The sequence below is a fragment of the Equus caballus genome, chromosome 8 (assembly GCF_041296265.1).
Source record: "Equus caballus isolate H_3958 breed thoroughbred chromosome 8, TB-T2T, whole genome shotgun sequence".
NCBI lineage: Eukaryota > Metazoa > Chordata > Mammalia > Perissodactyla > Equidae > Equus > Equus caballus.
This window is the reverse complement of record NC_091691.1, coordinates 17,743,282-17,763,617: the sequence shown is the minus strand read 5'-3', so window position 1 is coordinate 17,763,617 and position 20,336 is coordinate 17,743,282. Positions and strand designations below refer to the sequence as shown.

At 40.4% G+C, this 20,336-nt stretch overlaps 1 protein-coding gene and 1 long non-coding RNA gene across 11 annotated transcripts in view; one reads left to right on the top strand and one right to left on the bottom strand.

Annotated features, from left to right (window-relative positions):
* Positions 1–8,634: 8,634 nt before the first annotated feature.
* On the top strand, positions 8,635–13,575 carry LOC111774636 (uncharacterized). Of its 2 annotated transcripts, XR_011420805.1 has the most exons (3): positions 8,635–8,934; positions 10,387–10,451; positions 12,579–13,575. It is a non-coding gene; the product is annotated as an uncharacterized lncRNA (long non-coding RNA). The 2 variants fall into 2 exon arrangements; XR_002809701.2 differs by lacking the exon at positions 8,635–8,934 and having other exon boundaries at positions 9,110–10,451.
* The window catches only part of TAOK3 (TAO kinase 3), a 169,512-nt gene continuing 161,979 nt past the window's right edge, over positions 12,804–20,336 (bottom strand). For all 9 annotated transcript variants that reach the window (XM_001490500.7, XM_070220090.1, XM_005612567.4 and 6 more), the window contains 2 exons: positions 15,202–15,384; positions 12,804–14,153 (listed from right to left, as the gene is read on the bottom strand). In XM_001490500.7, the coding sequence (XP_001490550.1) occupies positions 13,992–14,153; positions 15,202–15,384 (345 nt within the window). In that variant the 3' untranslated portion in view covers positions 12,804–13,991. The remainder of the gene's footprint in view (positions 14,154–15,201; positions 15,385–20,336) is intronic.

Genomic DNA, 20,336 nt, shown 5'->3' with positions numbered 1-20,336 from the left:
CTACTTAAAAAAAAAGGTTGCTGTGAAACAGCATGCTGTGTTATGCCGGCAGCAGCTTCCTACATCTCATGTTTACCACGTCTCTTGATTACATCATTTTCTCTTGTGCGTGATTTAGTCTCATGTTGTTCTGTTCATCATGGCCCCTAGGCACACGAAATCCACTGCTGATGTTGCCAGTAAGAGGCCACATTGAGTGGTTGGCCTGGGAACGAAATCAAAAGTGATTAAGGACTATGAAGGTGGAAAACCAGTGGCAGTTATTGCTCACCAGTTGGGCATGTCCCCCCCCACCATAGCTAAGATCTTGAAGAACAAGAACAAAGTGATGGAAGCTGGCAAAGGATCTGCTTCCTTGAAGGCAGTAAGACTGACAAAAATTCGAGAAGGGCCTATATCAGACATGGAGAAACTTCTAATGACCTGGATTGAAGACCAGGCACGGTAGCATATTCCTCTCAGCACCATGATGGTCATGGCCAAAGCAAAAAGTCTGTCTGCTATGGCTATGTTGAAAGAAAGGACTAGACCTTACTGCAGTGTTGAATTTACTGCTAGCTCTGGGTGGTTTAAACGATTCCAGAACTGTTACTCATTATGTAAAGTGAAAGTGAGTGTGAGTCTGCGAGTGCTGATATGAAGGCAGCTGCAGAATTTTTGGAAACTCTAGATAAGCTGACTGTGGAGGGAAAATACTTGCCAGAGCAAATAGTCAATGTGGATGAAAGGTCCCTATTCTGGAAATGGCTGCCTGAAAGGATTTTCATCCATAAGGAGGCCAAGTCAATGCCAGATTTCAAGGCTTTTAAGGGCAGGATAACAGTCTTGCTTGGGGGCAGTGTGGCAGGCTACACATTGAAACCCTTTGTGAGCTGGCACAGAGAACCCCAGGGCCTTCAAGCATATCAATAAGCACGCACTGCCAGTTTACACAGGAGCAATAAGAGGTCATGGATGACCCAGCTCCTCTTCCAAGATGTCCTCCTAAATTGCTATGTTGGCAAAATGAAGAAGAACTTTTTAGAAAATAACGTACTTTTCAAGGATTTGCATATTGTTGGGCTGGCCTGGTGGCACAGTGGTTAATTTTGCACGTTCTGCTTCAGCAGCCCAGGGTTCCCCAGTTTGGATCGCAGGTGCGGACCTGTGCACCACTTATCAAGCCACGCTGTTGTAGGTGTCCCACATATAAAGTAGAGGAAGATGGGCATGGATGTTAGCTCAGGGCCTGTCTTCCTCAGCAGAAAGAGGAGGATCAGTGGCAGATGTTAGCTCAGGGCTAATCTTCATAAAAAAAAAGAATTTTCTTATTGTTGAACAGTGCTCCTGGACATCTTTCTTTTATTGGTGATCTTCATTCCAATATCAAAGTGGTGTTTCTCTTTGATCCAAACAATGGATAAAGGAGTTATGGTAGTTTTAAGGCCTACCTGAAGAGGACCTTTGCCCAGGTTACTGCTGCAACTGAGGAAGACACTGATGCGATTCTGGAAGAATTACAACATCTCTGCATCAGGAACCTGGCTTGGGCTTGAGGTGATGTCACCAAGGAGTGTATGGATGGCCTCTGGAAGGAGACGCTCAAAAAGTTCTCCCGTGACTTCAAAGGATTTGCGAAGGATGAGGAAGTTGCAAAAATCAACAAGGCTGTGGCTAAGACGGCGGACAACTTGAACCTGGGTGTGGACGAAGCTGATGTTGAGGAGCTCCTAGAGGTGGCTCCTGAGGAACTGACTAATGGGGAGTTGCTGGAACTGGGACAGGAATTCAGAGCCGAAGAAGAGGCAGGAGAAAAGGAAACTGAGGAGAAGAAGAACCCCCAAGAAAATTCACAGTGAAGGGTTTAGCAGAAGCTTTTGCAGACCCCAACAAGCTCCTTAAAAAGTTTGAAAACTTAGACCCCAACACCGAAAGGTTTTCATTAATAGAGAGGAATGTTCATGGTGCCTTGTCTGCTTACAAGCAAATCTGTGATCAAAAAAAGAAGCAAAACAAGCAAACCACTGCGGACATATTTCTGAAAAGAGTGACACCTCCTGAAGAAGAGCCTCCGGCAGGTCCTTCACAAGGTGTTCCAGAAGAAGGCATTGTTATCGTAGGAGGTGACAGCTCCATGTGTGTTATTGCCCCTGAAGACCTTCCAGTGGGAGAAGATGTGGAGGTGAAAGACAGTAATATTGATGAGTCTGACCCTGGCTAGGCCTAGGCTAATGTGTTTGTTTGTGTCTGAGGTTTTGTGTTGTTTTTTTTTTTTTTGCTGAGGAAGATTGGCCCTGGTCTAACATCTGTTGCCAATCTTCCTCTTTTTGTTTGAAGAAGATATGCCCTGAGCTAACATATGTGCCAGTCTTCTTGTATTTTGTATGTGGGTTGCTGCCACAGCATGGCTACAATGAGTGGTGTAGGTTCACACCTGGGAACTGAACCCGGGCCACCGAAATGGAACGCACTGAACTTAACCACTAGGCCATGAGGCCAGCCCCTGTGTCTGAGTTTTTAACAGAAAAGTTTAAAAAGTAAAAAAAAATTTTAATAGAAAAAAACTTTAAGGATATAAAGAAAGAAAATATTTTTGTAAAGCTATACAATGTGTTTGTGGGCTTTTTTTTTTTTTTTTTTGAGAAAGATTAGCCCTGAGTGAACATCTGTTGCCAATCCTCCTCTTTTTGCTGAGGAAGACTGGCCCTGAGCTAACATCCGTGCCCATCTTCCTCCACTTTATACGTGGGACGCCTACCACAGCATGGCTTGCCAAGTGGTGCCATGTCCACACCCGGGATCTGAACTGGCGAACCCCAGGCCCCCGAAGCGGAACATGCACACTAACCACTGCGCCACTGGGCCAGCCCCTGTGTTTGTGTTTTAAGCTGTTATTACAACAGAGTCAAAAGTTTTAAAAAATTAAAAAGTTTATAAAGTTACAGTAAGCTCAGTTTAATTTACTATTGAAGAAACCAAACTATTGTTTTATAAGTTTAATGTAGCCTAAGTGTACAGTGTGTATAAAGTCTCCAGTCATGCACAGTGATGGCCTGGGCCTTCACATTCACTCACTGACTCACCCAGAGCAACTTCCAGTCCTGCAAGCTCCATTCAGGGAAGTGCCCTATACAGATGTGCCATTTTTTATCTTTTATACTGTATTTTTACTGTACCTTTTCTATGTTTAGATGTTTGGATACTGAAATACCACTGTGTTACAATTACCTACAGGATTCAGCACAGTCATGTGCTGTGCAGGTTTGTAGCCTGGAACAACAGGCTATACCGTAGAGCCTGGGTGAGAGGCAGGCTGTACCACCTGGGTTGTGAGTGCACACTGTGATGTCTGCACAGTGACGAAATTGCCTAATGACGCATCTCTCAGAACGCATCCCTATTGTTAGGTGACGCGTGACTGTACACATTTTCAATTCTGACACTGACAGACCTCCCTCCAAAAGGATCACACTGGTTACAGTCATGTCAATGGTATATGAAAGTGCCTGTTTTCCATACTCTTATGCCAGTTTTCTCAAACTTGAAACATTTTGACGATTTGTTATTTATGTATATTTAAAGTCAATTATCCCTTATCTAAACTCCTATTTTCTTTGAGACTTTTATCTTGCTAACCATAGTACTTTTTTAGTTATAAAGTCTGAAGTTTAATGAGGAATTACAGTAATCTGTTAGTTTTCTTGCCTAAAACAGGTACAAACTCGGGGCTGGCCCCGTGGCCGAGTGGTTAAGTTCGCGCGCTCCGCTGCAGGCGGCCCAGTGTTTCATTGGTTCGAATCCTGGGCGCGGACATGGCACTGCTCGTCAGACCACGCTGAGGCGGCGTCCCACATGCCACAACTAGAAGGACCCACAACGAAGAATATACAACTATGTACTGGGGGGCTTTGGGGAGAAAAAGGAACAAATAAAATCTTAAAATAAATAAATAAATAAATAAATAAAACAGGTACAGACTCATAAATGATTCAGAAAAAGGTCCACAACTCAAACAAAAAAGGTGCAGTGTATGCACAAGAAGTTCACATAAAAAGAATAATGAATATGCAGGGCTGGCCTGTTGGCGTAGTGGTTAAGTTCCTGCATGCCTCTTTGGAGGCCCTGGGTTTGTGGGTTTGGATCCTGGGCATGCACCTACACACTACTCATCAAGCCACGCTGTGGCAGTGTCCCACATACAAAATAGAGGAAGATCTATACAGATGTTAGCTCAGGGCCAATCTTCCTCACAAAAAAAAAAAGAAAAGAAAAGATATATTAGCAACCTTAGAAACAAGGGGATACTATGTTTTACCTGTTAAATTGGAAGGTGGAATGAACTTGCCCAAGGGCACCTACCTGGGAAGCAATGATCCAGTTTCTGAACCCAGCTCTGGTCTCAGAGCCCAGCTCAGCTCATACCCACCATGCCCACTTGCACTCAAATTTCCTGTGAGGCTCCGATTCCTCATTTGAAAGAGGAGTGGGAGGATCATCAACCTGCCTTATTTGCCTCACAGGGTTGTTGAAGAACAACAAAATGATCTTTTGTTGAGATTAAGTGAATTCATACGTGTAAATGATTAACTTGACCTGATTGGCACGTATGAACAAAATCTAGAAACAGCTCGCTTTCCTCAATGCTATTTCCTGGCTACACGTTTCCCAAGAGTGCGTTTCTAACGGTTTAGAAGGCAGAGACATGGGCATGGCCCCAGCTTTAGCAGCCCCTCCAGAGCCTGGGATTTCTAACACGGCTCTGGAAGCTTGGGAACTACTCATCATTCTGACTGCATGGCAGAACTCATGTCAAATGCAGCAATTACTCTGGAAGCCCTAAATTAAACCCTGATTAACAGAGGAGACCAGGTCTCAGAAACACAGGATTGGTATCTCTATTACTTAAACATGATAGTGCATGGCCCACATCCTCTTCTGGGTCACAGAGGAAAGGACTTCTGATCTTAAACTGGTGCAAACTCTCCTGGAGTTTGCAGCTGCTCTGGGGTGTAGACCAGAGCCTTAACAAGGCCTATCGGACTGCATATGCTCTGACCTCCATTCACCTCTCTAGCTTCCCGCCAGTTGTCTTCTCATCAGACCCAAACTTGCTGGCTGCCTCTCAGTTCCACCAACCTACCAGGCTCCTTCCAGATTTGGTCCTTTACAAATGCTGCCTGGAACTTTCCGTTCCCACTTTCTTTGACAATATCCCCATTCACTCTTTAAGCGTTCCTTAACTGACCTCCAGGGGATCCTTCCCTGACTAGACAAGATTCTTCTGCACTACCCTCTTGCAACATCACAATTGTAATTTTAAAATATGTATATGTGTGCAATTTTTAATTTAATGTTTATCTCTATTAGACTGGACCCTTCATGAAGGCAAGGATAACCAATGTCCTGCTCAACATCTCCAGCATCTGACATATGTCTAGCACATAATGAAATCTCAAAGACCATTAGTTGAATGAATAATTGTAAAGGAGTTCTTAAGTTTAGGGAGCATGGACTTCTTTATGCCCATTACCGTACCATCAAAGTTCCTTCTCCTCTTCCCCCAAATGTATGCTTCTACAAAAATTCACAGGTAACTGAGTTTTTTTTTTTTTGAGGAAGATTAGCCCTGAGCTAACTGCTGCCAATCCTCCTCTTTTTTCTGAGGAAGGCTGGCCCTGAGCTAACATCCGTGCCCATCTTCCTCTAGTTTGTATATGTGGGACGCCTACCACAGCATGGCTTGCCAAGTGGTGCCAAGCGGTGCCATGTCTGCACCGGGATCTGAACCAGCAAACCCTGGGCCGCCGGAGCAGAACGTGCGCACTTAACTGCTGTGCCACCGGCCCGGCCCAATAACTGAGTTTTTACAGAACTCTCTAAAGCCCATTCATCACCTCCCTAATTCTGATGACCTTGAATGTCAGAAAGCTGATCTCATTCTCAGTCTAGTGTCCCCGCCACTCAGGACTCCCTATTGTTCAGACTTTTTCTTTCTTCCCCTATTCTTAGCTCCTACCCGTTCCTTGAGGAAACTTAAATGGACTCAAAAATTTCTAATAGTCTTAAGATCATAAATATGGGAGATCATACACTGATAGGGCCATGTGTAGGATTCTACCTTGATAAGCTCCCTGTTAACAAGAATATTTCTTCAACTTTGTTGAAGTATAAGTGGAGACACTACGCTGCCCATATTGAGCATGATTTGATTAGTGTTGCATTGTGTATACACCATGAAACCATCACCACAGTCAAGATAAACATTTCCACCACCTCCAAAAGTTTCCTTGCATCTCTTTGTAATTCCTTGCTCCTTTTATCCCTATTCCCAGTCAACTACTGATCTGCTTTCTGTTGCATTTTCTAGAAGTTTACGTAAGCGGAATCATACAGGGTGTACTCTTTTTCTTGCCTGGCTTTTGAGATTCATCCATGTTGATGCATGTAGCCACAGTTTGTTTTTATTGCCGGGTAGTAGTCCATTGTATGGCTATAATATAATTCATATGGTTGAGTTGTAAATGTGTATATTCTGGAGACAAATCTTTGATAAACGTATTGTTCATACCCTCTTGGTCAGCCTGTGGTTTGCCTTTTTGACTTAATGGTGTCTTTTGAAGAGCAAAATTTTTGATTTTGATAAAACAAACTTATTTTTTTTCTTTTATAGTTCCTACTTTTTCTAAGAAACCTTTGCCTAGTCCAAGCTCACCAAGATTTTCACCTAGAAGTTTATATTATTGAATCGATCATCCATTTTGAATTAATTTTTGTGAGTAGTGAGATAAGGATCAGTGTTCAATTTTCCCCACATGGATGTCCAGTTGACCCAGTACTACTGTTGAAAAGATTTCCTCTCCTCATTGAATTGTCTTAGCACCTGTATAAAAGATCAGTTGACAAAGTGTTCGTCTATCTCTGAACTGTCTGTACTGTCCTGTTGTTCTAGATGTCTTTTTTTTGCCAATACCAAATTATCTTGATTACTATAACTTTATAGTAGGTTTTGAAATCAAGGAAAGTCAGTCCTCCAACTTTGTTCTTTTCTTAAAAAATTGCTTGCTTTTTCCATGTTGTTTGTATTTCCACTTACATTTTGGGGTCAGTTTGTCGATTTCTACAAGAAAGCTTGCTGAAATTTTGATTTGGATTGCATTGACTCTAGATCAGTTTGGGGAGAATTGATGTCCTAACAATATTAGTCTTCCAACCCATGTACATAGCTTATTTTTTAAAAATTTATTTGGGTTGTTTTAAATTTAAGCTTTTTTTGGGGGGGGGAGTGTTGAGATCTTAGAACTCTTTTTTAGATTTATTTCTAGGTATTTTACTTTTTTTGGCATACAAATATAACAACTGTGAATGCAACTGTTTTTTAAACCTCATTTCCCATTGTCTGCTGCTTGTATAAAGTAAGTTGATTTTTGTATATTAATTGCATCCTGTGAACTCGCTAAATTCATTTATTAGCTCTAGCAGTTTGATAGATTCCTTGGATTTTCTCTGTAAACAGTTACATCATCTACAAACATGGACATTTTACTTCTTTTCTAATCTTTTGTCTTTCTTGCCTTATTCAATGACTAGGACCTCCAGAATAATGATAAATAGAAGTGGTGAAAGTGGATACGTTTTTTTGCCTTGATTTTGATCTCAGATGGAAACAATTCAATCTTTCACTATTAAGTATGATATTAGCTATAGGTTTTTCGAAGACGTCCTTTATCAGCTTGAGGATATTTCCTGCTATTCCTAGTTTGTTGGGAGTGTTTGTTTTTTTTAAACGAATGGATGTTGAATTTTTATCAAATGCTTTTTCAACACTGAAATGACTATATGGGTTTCACACTTATTCTGTTAATATGGTGGTTACATTGATTTTCAAATGTTAAATCAACTTTGTATTTTTGAGATAAACTTTGTTCATTGTGTATTAACCAATCTTTTAAAATATCGCTGGATTCAATTTATTAACATTTTGTTAAGCAGTTTTGTATCCATATTCACGAGGGATTTTTTTTTTGTAAAGTCTTTGTCAGGTTTTGATATTACATATACTTATAACAAGTTGGGTAGTGATCCTGCCTTCTTTATGTTTTGAAAAAGTTTCTGTAAGATTTATTTTATTTCTTCCTTAAATGTTGATAGAATTCACCAGTGAAACTGTCTGGAATTAGAATTTTTTCTTTGGGAAATTTTTTATGACAAATTGAAAATTTTAAATAGAGGGCTATTCACTTTCTATTTCTTCTTGCATCAATATTGGTTAAGTTGTATTTTTCAGGAAATGTCTATTTTATCTGCTTTGTCAAATTTGCTGCCATAAAGTTATTTATAGTTTTCTTATTATCTTTTTAGTGTCTTTAGGATCTGTGGTGATAACCCCCTTTTCATTCCTGATACTGGTGATTTGTTTTTTCTTGATAAGTCTAGCCAGAGATTTGCCAATTTTGTTGTTCTTTTCAAAGAATACACTTTTGGCTTGGTTAGTTTCTGTATTGTTTATCTTCTTCTCTTTCATTGCTTTGTTCTCCTACCTTTGTTATTTCTTTCCTTGTATATGCTTTGTGTTTACTTTGCTCCTTTTTTCTTAAGGTGGATCTCCATTTCATTGATTTCTCTTCTTATGTAAATTTAAAGCTTAAGTTTCCTTCTAAGGACTGCTTTATCTGCATCTCACCAGTTTGATATGTTGTATTTGTCATTCAGTTTAAGATATTTTCTATTTTCTCATGTGATTTCTTTTTTTTCTTTTTTCTTTTGGTGAGGAAGATTGGCCCTGAGCTAACATCTGTGCCAGTCTTCCTCTGTATTGTATGTGGGATGCTGCTACAGCATGGCTTGGTGAGCAGTGTGTAGGTCTGTGCCTGGGATCTGAACCTCCAAACCCTGGGCCACTGAAGTGGAATGTGCAAACTTAACCACTACGCACGCCACTGGCCCGGCTCCTCTCAGGTGATTTCATTTTGACCTCTCTTATTTAGAAGTGTGTTGTTTAATTTCCAGATATTTTATTCCTTGATATTTTATTGTAATTGATTTCTTAAAAATTCTCTTTTGGTCAGAGAGTACATTTTGTATGATTTTGATTTTTTTTAAATTTACTAAGTCTTGTTTTATGGCCCAGCATATGATCTAGCTTGGTGAATATATCACGTATATTTGAAAAGAATGTATATTCTGAAGTTTGTGGATATAGTGTTCTGTAAATGTCAAATTAAGTTGGTTGATAGTATTGTTCAGATCTATGTCTTTTCTTATTTTTGTGTGTCTAGTACCAGTTGCTGAAAGAGGGGAGTTAATATCCCCTACTATAATTTTGTTTTCTATTTCTCCATTTAATTGTCCATTTTGGACTCCTGTATTTCTAGGTACTGTTATCAGGTGTATATACATTTAAAATGCCTTCTTGAAAAATTACTCCATTTCTCATCATGAATGTCTTTTTATCTTTGGTAATACTCCTTGTCTATTTGACTGGATATTAAAATAGCCACTCCAGCCTTCTTACCATTTGCATGGCATATTTTTTCCATCCATTTACTTTCAACCTATCTGTGTATATTTTGCCTGTCTCTTATAGGCAGCACATAATCCTTTTTTTTTTTTTTTTGGTGGAAGACTGGCCCTGAGGTAATACATGTTGCTAATCATCCTCTTTTTGCTTGAGGAGGATTGTCCTGAGCTAACATCCATGCCCACCTTCCTCTATTTTGTATGTGGGATGCCACCACAGCAGGGCTTGATGAGTGGTGTAGGTCTGTGCCCAGGATCCAAACCCGTGAACCTAGGCCATAGAAGTGGAGTGTGCTGAGGTTAACCACTATGCCCTGGGCTGGTCCCAAATATGGTCCTTTTTTTATCCACCCTGTCAATCTCTGCCTTTACCTGGACTATTTAGAGACCATTAATATTTAAGGTAATTATTGATATGGTAGGATTCAGGTCTACCATTTTATTATATGTTTTCTGTTTGCTCCTCTATTTCCTTGTATCTCTGTTCTCCCTTTCCTTCCTTCTTTTGGATCATTTGAATATTTTAAATTATCTATTGGATTTTAGGCTATTACCTCTTTGGATTTTCGTTTTGATTTAGTAGTTGCTCTAGAGTTTACAATATATATAACTAATTTTTCATAGTCTACTTAGAATAAAAATTGTACTACCTGACATAAAATGTAGAAGCATGGCAACCACACGGGTCCTTATCCCCCAAACTTTGTTATAGTTGTATATCGATTAATTTACATACATTGCAACCCTCACCAATGGTATAATTTTTGCTTCCAACAAAATATATATTTTAAATATACATATATGTTTCAATAGATTTTAAAGAAGAGGGAAAAAATAGCCTTTTATATTTATCTGGATATTTACCATTTGTTGCTCTTTCTTCATTTCCAGAGATCCAAGTTTCCTGGTATCATTTCCCTTCAGTATGAGGAACTTCCTTCAGCATTTCTTGCAGAGTAAGTCTGCTGGCGATGAATTCTCTCAATTTTTTGTTCACCTGAGAAGGGTTTTACTTCGCCTTCACTCCTCTGTGTGGGTTGCTTCTCCACAGTCCACCTGCTTTTATTTCTCGCTGTCCTCAGATAGCTGCTTTTGCATTCTGTCTAGTTTTTAGTTGTAATCAGCAGGAAAGACTAACACTGCTCTGCCACAATGGAATAAAAATGTATTTTTTAGTTCTTATAATTTCTATGGCAAAATATATCACTAAATTAAAATCAGAAGGGTATATGGAATTCTTACATGGCATGTTTCCAGTTGCCCAGGAATACTTTTTCAATAGATATGTAAACAAGTAATTACAGATAGATGATGGCACAATCAAGAAATAAACTTTTCCTCAATTAGACATCACTGGTAAGCATTCTCGGACCCCCTCTGTAATTGCTGCATTCCTTTGAACTCCTGGCGGCACCCAGCATTTGCACTGTCACGGCCCCTTAGTCTACCATTGATTAGCTTAGTGCATTGCTGACCGACTTCCGTTTCAGTGGAGATTTAAAGCATGAACTCCAGCAGAGTAGTGACCCCTCCATCTTATTTACCGCTACATGCCCAGGCACACAGTAGATGCTAAATAAATACTTCTTGAATGAATGAGTGAATGTATGCTGATCTTGGCACTTCTGATCTCCCCACCCTTCCCTACTTTTCCTTTATCTATGGCACTTATTGCCATGTAAGGTCATTTACTTATTATAATTATTGTGTTATCAGTTTCTTCCTACCCCTAATGTAAGCTCCATTAGGGCAAGGATCTTTCCCTAAGACCCATTGATGTATCTCAAGCATCTGGCATGGCACCTGATATACACATTACTCAATAAATATCACTGAATGAATAATTGCAAATCAAAGGTAAGCAGCCCTTACTGATATGCATGATAAACCTGTGATAATTCTTGTTAACTCAGGAGTCTAGTGTATGCTGGACAAATACAGGACACTGGCTCTTTGCTGCTGTCCTAGCACCTTTCATACCTGATCTCTTGCCGCCATTCTGGTCCCTGTCTTTTCTCACTGCCTCCTCATGAAGGCACTAGAAGGAAGTGAAAGACTCAGTTTGTACCAGGTGTTAGGGCCAGGGACCCACATTCCTTCTTTCTGGTAACTCTACCTTGGGACACATCACTGACAAACTTGTGGAGAGGGAACTTTTATAAAGATCAGCCCCCATAATCTCACAGGCAGAAGGCCTTTTCACAGGCTAGCTTAGACATTTTTCACTACAGAGAAAAGTGGATGAGATGGACTAGGGGAGTTTTTCTGCCTTCCTGAAGATTGAATGTTTTTCTGAATGGCAGTATGACCTGTGCCTAGGAGTGTGGGTTCTCAATCAGGTCTTGATTCGGTCTTCACCACCTCTTACCCTGGTCTGAGCTTATTTCCCCATCTGGAAAATGCTTAAGGTAGTGTCCCCTCACATGATAAGCATAAGCAGGCAATACACGTTAGCTATTTTTTCTGGATAATTATGAGTCTTTCCAGCCCTTTCCAATACTATTTTCTGATCTACCTAATATAGAAACTTCAATGAACTAAGTTGCTTAGGAAACTGGGTGGTAATTATTAAAGCCTTTGTGGTTGGGGTTAACCCATGTTGATAATTGCTTTGTAAGTTTTTGAGTATACCTCTCTGCTTTAGTCTATCACAGTGAATAGGACTGGTCACATTTGTCTGTGACGACTGAACATCCTGTAGGATACAAGAATGATCTTCAGGTCATCGTCCTAAAGAGCAATTTTCAATGTCCAGGACTTAGAACCCTAAGAATATGAGATCTTACTGAGATTGTCTTGACCCCAAAACCATATCCTAGAAGTTATATATTTTACTATCTCCTTATTATGCATATAAAATTATTCTAATAAAAGCAGAATATGAGGGAAGGAGGGATCTGCTATTACAGTGGGATCATTTCAAATGTTTGGTTATAATGTCTTCTTCATAGCCTGCTTTTATTTAAGGGTGCCCAGCTTCTCTCCTCAGCAATACATGCTCCTACGCACGACTGGCACATTGCAGTGTGCGTGTGTGTCTGTGTGTGTGCGTGCATGCACATGTGCCTTTTCCTATTCTTAAGGACAGAAAGGTGCAGTTGACCACTTCAAACAGTCTATCTGTTTGATCACGATCTTCAGCCCTGTAGAAGAACTTGGAAGACACATCTTTACCTGAAAATCTTGAAAGGTCTTCTTGGAGCAACCGAGGCCATGGAGAACAGCTTCTGGAGGGCGGCTCTCCCTCTGGATTATGAACTGGTGAACCTAGAAGGGAAACTTCCTGCTACAATAACACAGCAAGGCGATGTGATGAACACTTTTATTTACAAATATAATTAAAAGCTCTGACAGTTATCATGCTCTTCCTTGGGACCTGAAAAATGTTTTTGTTTTTGTTTTTAAAGTGCATGCAAAAGAAGTAAAGCCTTTTTTTTTTCATCATTTTTTATTGTAAGAAAATACACAGTTTGAAAGTGTGAATAATGCAATATTTATGACCAAGATATGGGACTTAGGGAGGGGAAGGGAAATAAAGAAAAAGATCAAGATGATCTGATTGAGAGACAGTGTTGAACTCCAAATACTGAATTGGAAAAGGAGGGAGGTGGGGAGGAATAGGAGGAGGAAGTAAAAAAATTTGATCAGAGAAACAGTTAAAATACAATATGAAAATAAGTAATACCTCTCCTTAAATTCCTTCTATACACAAAATACACGATTTGCCAAAGCCCAATTTGTGCTACTGGGATTCTGTGAGCTCCTTAAGTGTATTCACATCCTCTGCAACAGCAGAAAATGACTATGATACAATCAGAATATGCTGAAGACAAGTTAAACTCTTGCCAGCAGGTTCTTAAAAATCACAAGATCTCTTCACCCCTCCCACCCCCCCATCCCCAAAAAAGTAATAATATGTCACCACTGATATGTACATCACAATTAGTTTCTGTAAAATGTATCAAATTTTCAATCTTTAATAAAACTTTGTTTTTTTTTTAATTCCTGATGAATAAATACCAAAAAAATAAAATAAAATAAAATAATGCAGCAGCTAGTTAAGGTGTAAGGCTGCGGATATTGTGTCTCTCTCCCCCTTGGCATTTATTATTATTTTTTTGCTTTATTTGCACAGATTGGTGGTAATGAGTGATTGCTTAAAGCAATATACATCCACTTGTTGTTGGTTTCTTGGTTTTGTTAAAACTGTCTCCAACGTTGTCACTGAAACATTTTGAATCGCATCAATACTGTGACGTGTACTATGAATAGAAGACATGGCCAGGTTTTGGCCAGCACTGAAAGTTGACACGGGGGGAGGAAGGGGGCCCCTGATGGAGTAAGAATAAACAGGCACTAGTCCGACACGATGTCAGTAAGAGTAAGAGAGAGAGAGAGTGAGAGCAACGCCCGTTAAAATGGGGAATGTGGTTTTGCGGGGTCTGAATTTTTTTCTGTTTTCATTTTTTTTTTGTAAATGGCAAAAAAATTTAATCTCATCTATAGTCCTCCTTAGGAAAATCTAATGTAACCAAATTCCCAAATCCCATTCTGAGGCTCTCCATGTCAAAAGTTTCAATCTCTCGCTCTTGCCTTTCCAATAGGTACTTTATTCTCTCGCTGCGTTCCTTCTGAAGGGCAGCCAGCTCTTCTTCAATCTGAAATAAGCACAGTGAGCAGTTCTTAATGGAAAGGATCTCCCAACAGGCACCCACATGCACACAGGTCACATACATGCACTCACGTAACATACAAACACGCAGGAACTAAACGTAAACTAGACTGGGGCAGGCTGGGAGAGTCCTGGAATAAATGTCTCGTATCTGATCCATTATATTTAAAACTTGCTCACAAGAATAAGAATGTTTGGGGCCCACCTGGGGCTAGCACTACCGTTCTAGCAAGCCAAGCAGCTGGCCTGATCTAGGTCAGTGTCCTGTCTCAGCAGGAGATAGCCCAGGAGAAGCTAAAAGACACTCAGGCACAATTAGATTGTGCCACTTTCCCATGGAGAATCAAATGTCCCCTGGGTCATTAGCAATTTAATTCTAGAACAGGAGCAGGGAAAATAGTCTCTTACGTTGGTCTCAGGGAACTACCAATAGAAAGCACAAATAACTGGTAAGCAAATAAATGCTTAACAGCTTTGAGATGCTTTATGAAATCTTTTCTACTTCATTTTCCTCAGCAATATCTAAAGCAATGAATATTTCAATTATGATAACATTTATTATGTATGGCAGTATCAGTCTCTCTTCATTTTAATTTTTTTAAAGAGCCCTGTTAGTGATTTCTTTTGGTTTAGAAATAGCTGAAAATAAAAACCAAATTGGCATTTGGCTTCCTCATGCCATTTAGCAGCCATGCCAGCTCATAGTACCTTTCATATGTCATGTCATCACCTAGTAACTCATGTCATTCCTCTGGCTGTGAAGGTGGAGGGTTTCCTAGCAGAGTAAGAGACAGAGCTTAGGCTGTGGGATCAGATTTATGCGAGTAACTTAACCGTTTTGAGCCTTCGTATCCTGCCTGTAGAATGGAGATTATGCCTGCCTTTCAGGGGTACTAAAAGTATAAAAGCAGATAATAAGTGAGCAGTGCCTAGTTTAATCCCCCAGTACACAGGCAGGGCTCAATAAATGGCAGTTCCCTAGGCCGTGCCCCATCCTCCGCCCGGCTGGACAGGACCCGCAGGAACACTCATACCTTCTGCTCAAGATGTGCTCTGCGCAGAGACACCCTCTGCTCTAGCTTCTGGAGCTCACGTTCATGTTGTGCCTCTGTTTGCATCTTGATTTTGCTCTGGTAGGCATTGAGCAGCTCCATTTCCTGCTGGAGCTGTAGCCTCAAGGCCTGGCATTCTGCTTCTTGAGCCTCATCTAGCCGTAACTGCGGGCACAGAAGACATATACTGTCATTCACTCCTAGCTTACAGCACTTGGTGACTACTGGAAGATGTTTCCTTGTTTGGGCTGAAACAAGTCCTCTTAAAAAAACAGATGCCCCGGGTACATTCAGAGTTAGGAACCAAAAACACTACATTCTGCTCAATGGGCTACAAAGTTCTAAATACACATTCTTTTCTTAAAGCATTCCTTCTTGAGAAAACAAAAACATTCTTTTCTTAAGAAAACCCTAGTTTTCTTAAAACCACACTGGCAGGAGTCAGGAAGGCCACACATTTCAGTGATGAAGCCTGTGGGCTTTGGAGGCAGACTCCTGAGCCTGAATTCTAGCTCCACCACTCTCTTAGGTGTGTCACTTCTCCAAAGTTCATTTTTTTCATCTCAAGAAAATAACAATAATAATTCCTGCTATCTAAGATTGGTGTGAGGATTAAACAAAAAATTCATATGAAATCCCAGGCATAGTTCTTGATGTATCCCAAGTGTTCAATAAATAATAGCTGTTATATTATTTTGGTTTGACTAACCATTTCCATATTTATATATCTTTAATCCAAAAACCATCAAACACTTAGATATCCTTAGCTCTAAAAAAAAGAGTCCAATTTCCATAACACTAGAGGAATATACCACAGTACTGTTACGCTCCTAGCAAGTAATGCAGGTCCCTGCGGTTGTCTGTACAAGTCATCCTGCTGGCCAGCCAATCTTAAACTCAAGTGGTTGAAAATCTCTTCCTCACAGAGGTAGCCTTGATAATCTTACGGGGCATATTCTGGTTTGAAGCCGGAAAGTCCAGATTATAAGGCTGATAAAGTTTTCCTTGCTCCCTGCAGCTCTTGAACTTTGTGTCAATCCATCAAGATATTGATCCTGTGTGGAGAATGGCCAAGCCAGTCACCAGAAATGCCAACCTTCCAATGAGCATAGTTGAAGGTTTGGGGCCATTAGCAGGACTATGTTTAGGGATGATGACCCTCCTCCTGTTCCAAGCTTGGTTTTCTCTAGATTTAGCAGGCCCTCAGTTCGGTTAGGAACTACGAAATTAGGACCTTTGAATTAGACAGTTCTTTGTCCCCTGAGTTTATCTGCATATTTCCATACAGACCACTTTGCTAAGATACTTATTCTCCATATTATGCTTCCTTCCCTATTTTGTACAGTTTGTGACAATTCACAATATATCTCAATATCTTGATTGAGAAATGACTTTTTGAAATGTTATTAGAATAGTTTCAGAAAGTTATTTGCATACTGTCTTTTTTAGTACTTTTGGAGAAATATGCTATAGCAAATGAACACAAAATAAGTAATGTAATCATACTTCCAAGGTACTTTCTAATAATTCATCCTACCCAGCTTTCACTAAAATCCACTAAAGAGGATACCTCTCTTTTCATTTTCTCAATGAGAAGTGAAGAGAGAAGAGATACTAGACAGAGTGAACAGTCAAGCTGCAGCAGCAACAGCCTTACAGATAAAGGCCGACGGGTTTACTGGCTCCCAGTGAGATTGTTATCGATTCCCTCTTGATATGCAAGGTTCTTTACCAACAGTGGGAATGAAAGTCTGTTCTTTTCTCTTGTCTTTGTTAATTGTTACATGAGCCCTGGCCAAGTGCGTGAGAGGCTTATCCTAGGGGCAGTTTAGACCATTGAAATACCTCCATCTTCTCTTATTTCTGGCCTTCTATTATTAATGTCAGCAACTATGTTACTCTGTACCAGCTCTGACTGTAAAAGTGCCAGTCTAGAAATCAGAGGATATTCCAGTTTTTGGTATTCATCATCCAAAAGTTGCACATACCAAATCCATTAAAAAGTTTTATAAAAGTATAGGTAAATACATTTCTGTTTTTTAAAGTGGATTAAACTGAAGAAAAGTATGTGATAGAAGCAGCATAACGTAGCAGTGCCCAGGCATATAGGCTTACAGGTTCCCCCCAAAATGGGTTCAAATCCTAGCTCCATCATCAATTAGCTAATTACCACTATGTGACCCTCGAAGTCCAGGACTTGACACACTATGGCTTAAGGGCCAAATCTGGCTTGTTGCCTATTTTTGTCGATAAAGTTTTACTGGAACACAGATACGCTCATTCATTTGTGTATTGTCTGTAGCTGCTTTTGCACTACAATAGTAGAGTTGAGTAGTTGTAAGAGACCCTGTGGTCCACAAAGCCTAAAATATTTACTATCTGCCCCTTTACAGAGAAAGTTTCCCTATTCCTGCCCTAAGCAAGTGGCTTTACTTCAATAAACCTCAATTTCCTGACAGGTAAATTAGGGTTAAAATAGTAACTACTTCAAAGGTCAAAGGGGTTTCACAAAAGTGAAATGAGATAACACTTACAAGACAGTGCCTGGCACATGGTAAGTGGTCAGTAAAGGATAGCTGCATTTATCATACATAATTTTATCTCCTCCTTGCCTCAGAAGAAAGGGTATTTCTCTCTTTTTATTCAAGGGGAATCATAAACCTATATTCCTGATCCCGTTCTCTCCCATCTTATGTAACAAACATACACTGAGCACTTGTTTGCCAGGCATTGTTGCAGATGCTGAGAATGTGAAGATGAACAAGACAAAAACTCCATCAACCTTTATGCCCCTATCAACTCTCTTCCCCTTTCTCCTTACCTTTAACCTCTCTCTGCACTCCTCATTCTGACCCAACCCCTCTACTTATATTGCTCACATTAGCGTCACTGATGACCACCTTGAATGAGTCTTCATCTTACTTGATCTCCCAGCTGCATTTGATAATGTGGATTGCCCTTTCCTTCCTGAAATCTTTCTCTTATCTTCTGAGATAGGACACACGCTCTTGGTTTTTTCCTCCCTCCTCTCCTCTTCCAGCTATGCCCTACCATAGTGGGCCATTAAATGTGGGTGTCCCTCAGGGCTTTGTCGTGGGCATTCTTCTTCCTTTAATCTCTCTTCCTAAGGAATCTCATTTATTCCAAAGACTCAATTACTATCTATATGCAAATAACTCCCACATCTATACCCCTGTTTCAGACTTCTCTTCTGAGGTCCAGGCTAGCTTATCCAGTCTACTGGAGACGCCTTCACGTGGAGGTTCCCCAGGCCCTCAAGCTCAGCATGACTAATATTAACAATCATCTTTCCCTTCCCCCTTCTCCAGTCTGCTCTACCTCCTTTTTTACCACATAGGTAAATGGCACCATCATCTGCCATTTTGTTCAAACTAGAGACTGGGAGTCATCCTTAATATCTCACTGTCCACATTCAATCTGTCACTAAATGCTTTCAATTCCATCTCCTGCCTGTCTCTCAAACTTAGCCACTTCTCCTTCATCCCAGCTGCCCCCTCTCTAGTTGAGCCACACTCCCTCATGCCCGGGTAAAGCAGCGACTTTATAAAGGATCTCCTTCTATCTGCTCTTGCCATCTCCCAGGCCATCCTCTCCATCACCAGAGTGATGGTTCAAAAATGCAAATCTGATGTCAGTCCCCTCTTTAATACTCTTCAATGGCTTCCCATTGCTTTTAGGATAAAGATCAAAATTCTTAAGAAAGCTTACAAGCCCCTACCCGGTCTAGCCTCTGTTTACCCCTGCAGTCTTATTCTCATGTTAGTCTCCTCCTAGTTCTCTATATTCTAAACATAATGGACTTGAGTTCTTTAGAAGTGCCACTGTGTTTTGCATCTTTACACATGCAGTTTGTTTTGTCTGGAATATGCTCCCTACACCTCAGCTTAAATAATCATTGTGTCTGCAAGGCCTTTCCTGACTCTCCAGACCAGCTTAGCTCTCCTGGTTTACACTCTCTTAGCACACTGCACTTGCTCTGCCATTACACTGAGTAGATTTTTTCAATGTCTCTTTCCTCCACTCTTTCATATATTCCATGAAGACATGATTGATGACAAATTGATCATCTCAAATTGGTCACTAAGTCCTATCTCTTCTACTCCTAAATATTTCCCAAATCCTTCTCCCTTCTCACCATCTCCATTAGCATGTTCTTAGTTCAGGCCTTCATGACTTTTTTTTGACTATTACAATAGCTTCCTAACAGGTCTCTTTACCTATATTTGCCACATTACTGCCAGTATCTTTCTATAACACAAATCTGATCCTGTCACCCTCCTTCTCAGAATAGGCTTCAGTAGCTCTCCATTGCTTACAGAATAATGTCCAAACTCCTGGCTTTTGAGGCTCTGATCCCTGACTATCTCCCTGCTTTCCTTCATACTCCTGCCATATCAGCTACTCATTGTTTCTCAAACACATCCTCTTTCAGGCCTTTGAGTCTCTGAATATACTGTATTCTCTGCCAGGAAGGACTTTTCCTCTTCAGCCTTTTTGGTGAACTATTACTCTTCAAGACTCATCTCCTTGTGAAACCATCATAGAATTACCAGGCAAGCTCCCATCTCTGGCTTACCAAGACCTTTACAACCTCTCGATTTTGGGCTCCCACAATCCTCTTCCTTGAACTTTGGGCTCACGCCAAAGTTCTTTCAGTCCCCAAATGCATACTTTCCACCTTTTGGACCTTTGCCTGCCTATGTAGGTCCCTTTCTGTGGAACCCGTTTACTTCAATAAATTCCTTCAAGCTTGGCTCCTGTTGGGCAGCTTTCCCTAGACCAGATTAGTTGTTCCTACTTATCTTCCCAGAGCCTCCGGCACCTCCCACACCAAAGGACTTATTACGCTTTATTTCTATTGCTTAATTATCTGACCTCCTTGCCTGACTGACAAAAGTGTGGGGACAGGGACCAATTGTTGTCTCTCTAGCTCATCACTCTATCTCTGAGCCCAGCAGAGTGCTGGACACAGATGCTTAGTAAAAGTTTATTGAATGACTATGTCTGTGTGTCTTACTCATTTGTGCCTGACATTAGTTGCACAAGCTTTGATGAATGAAAATAGGATATTATATGTGGTATCTATCACATCTTGC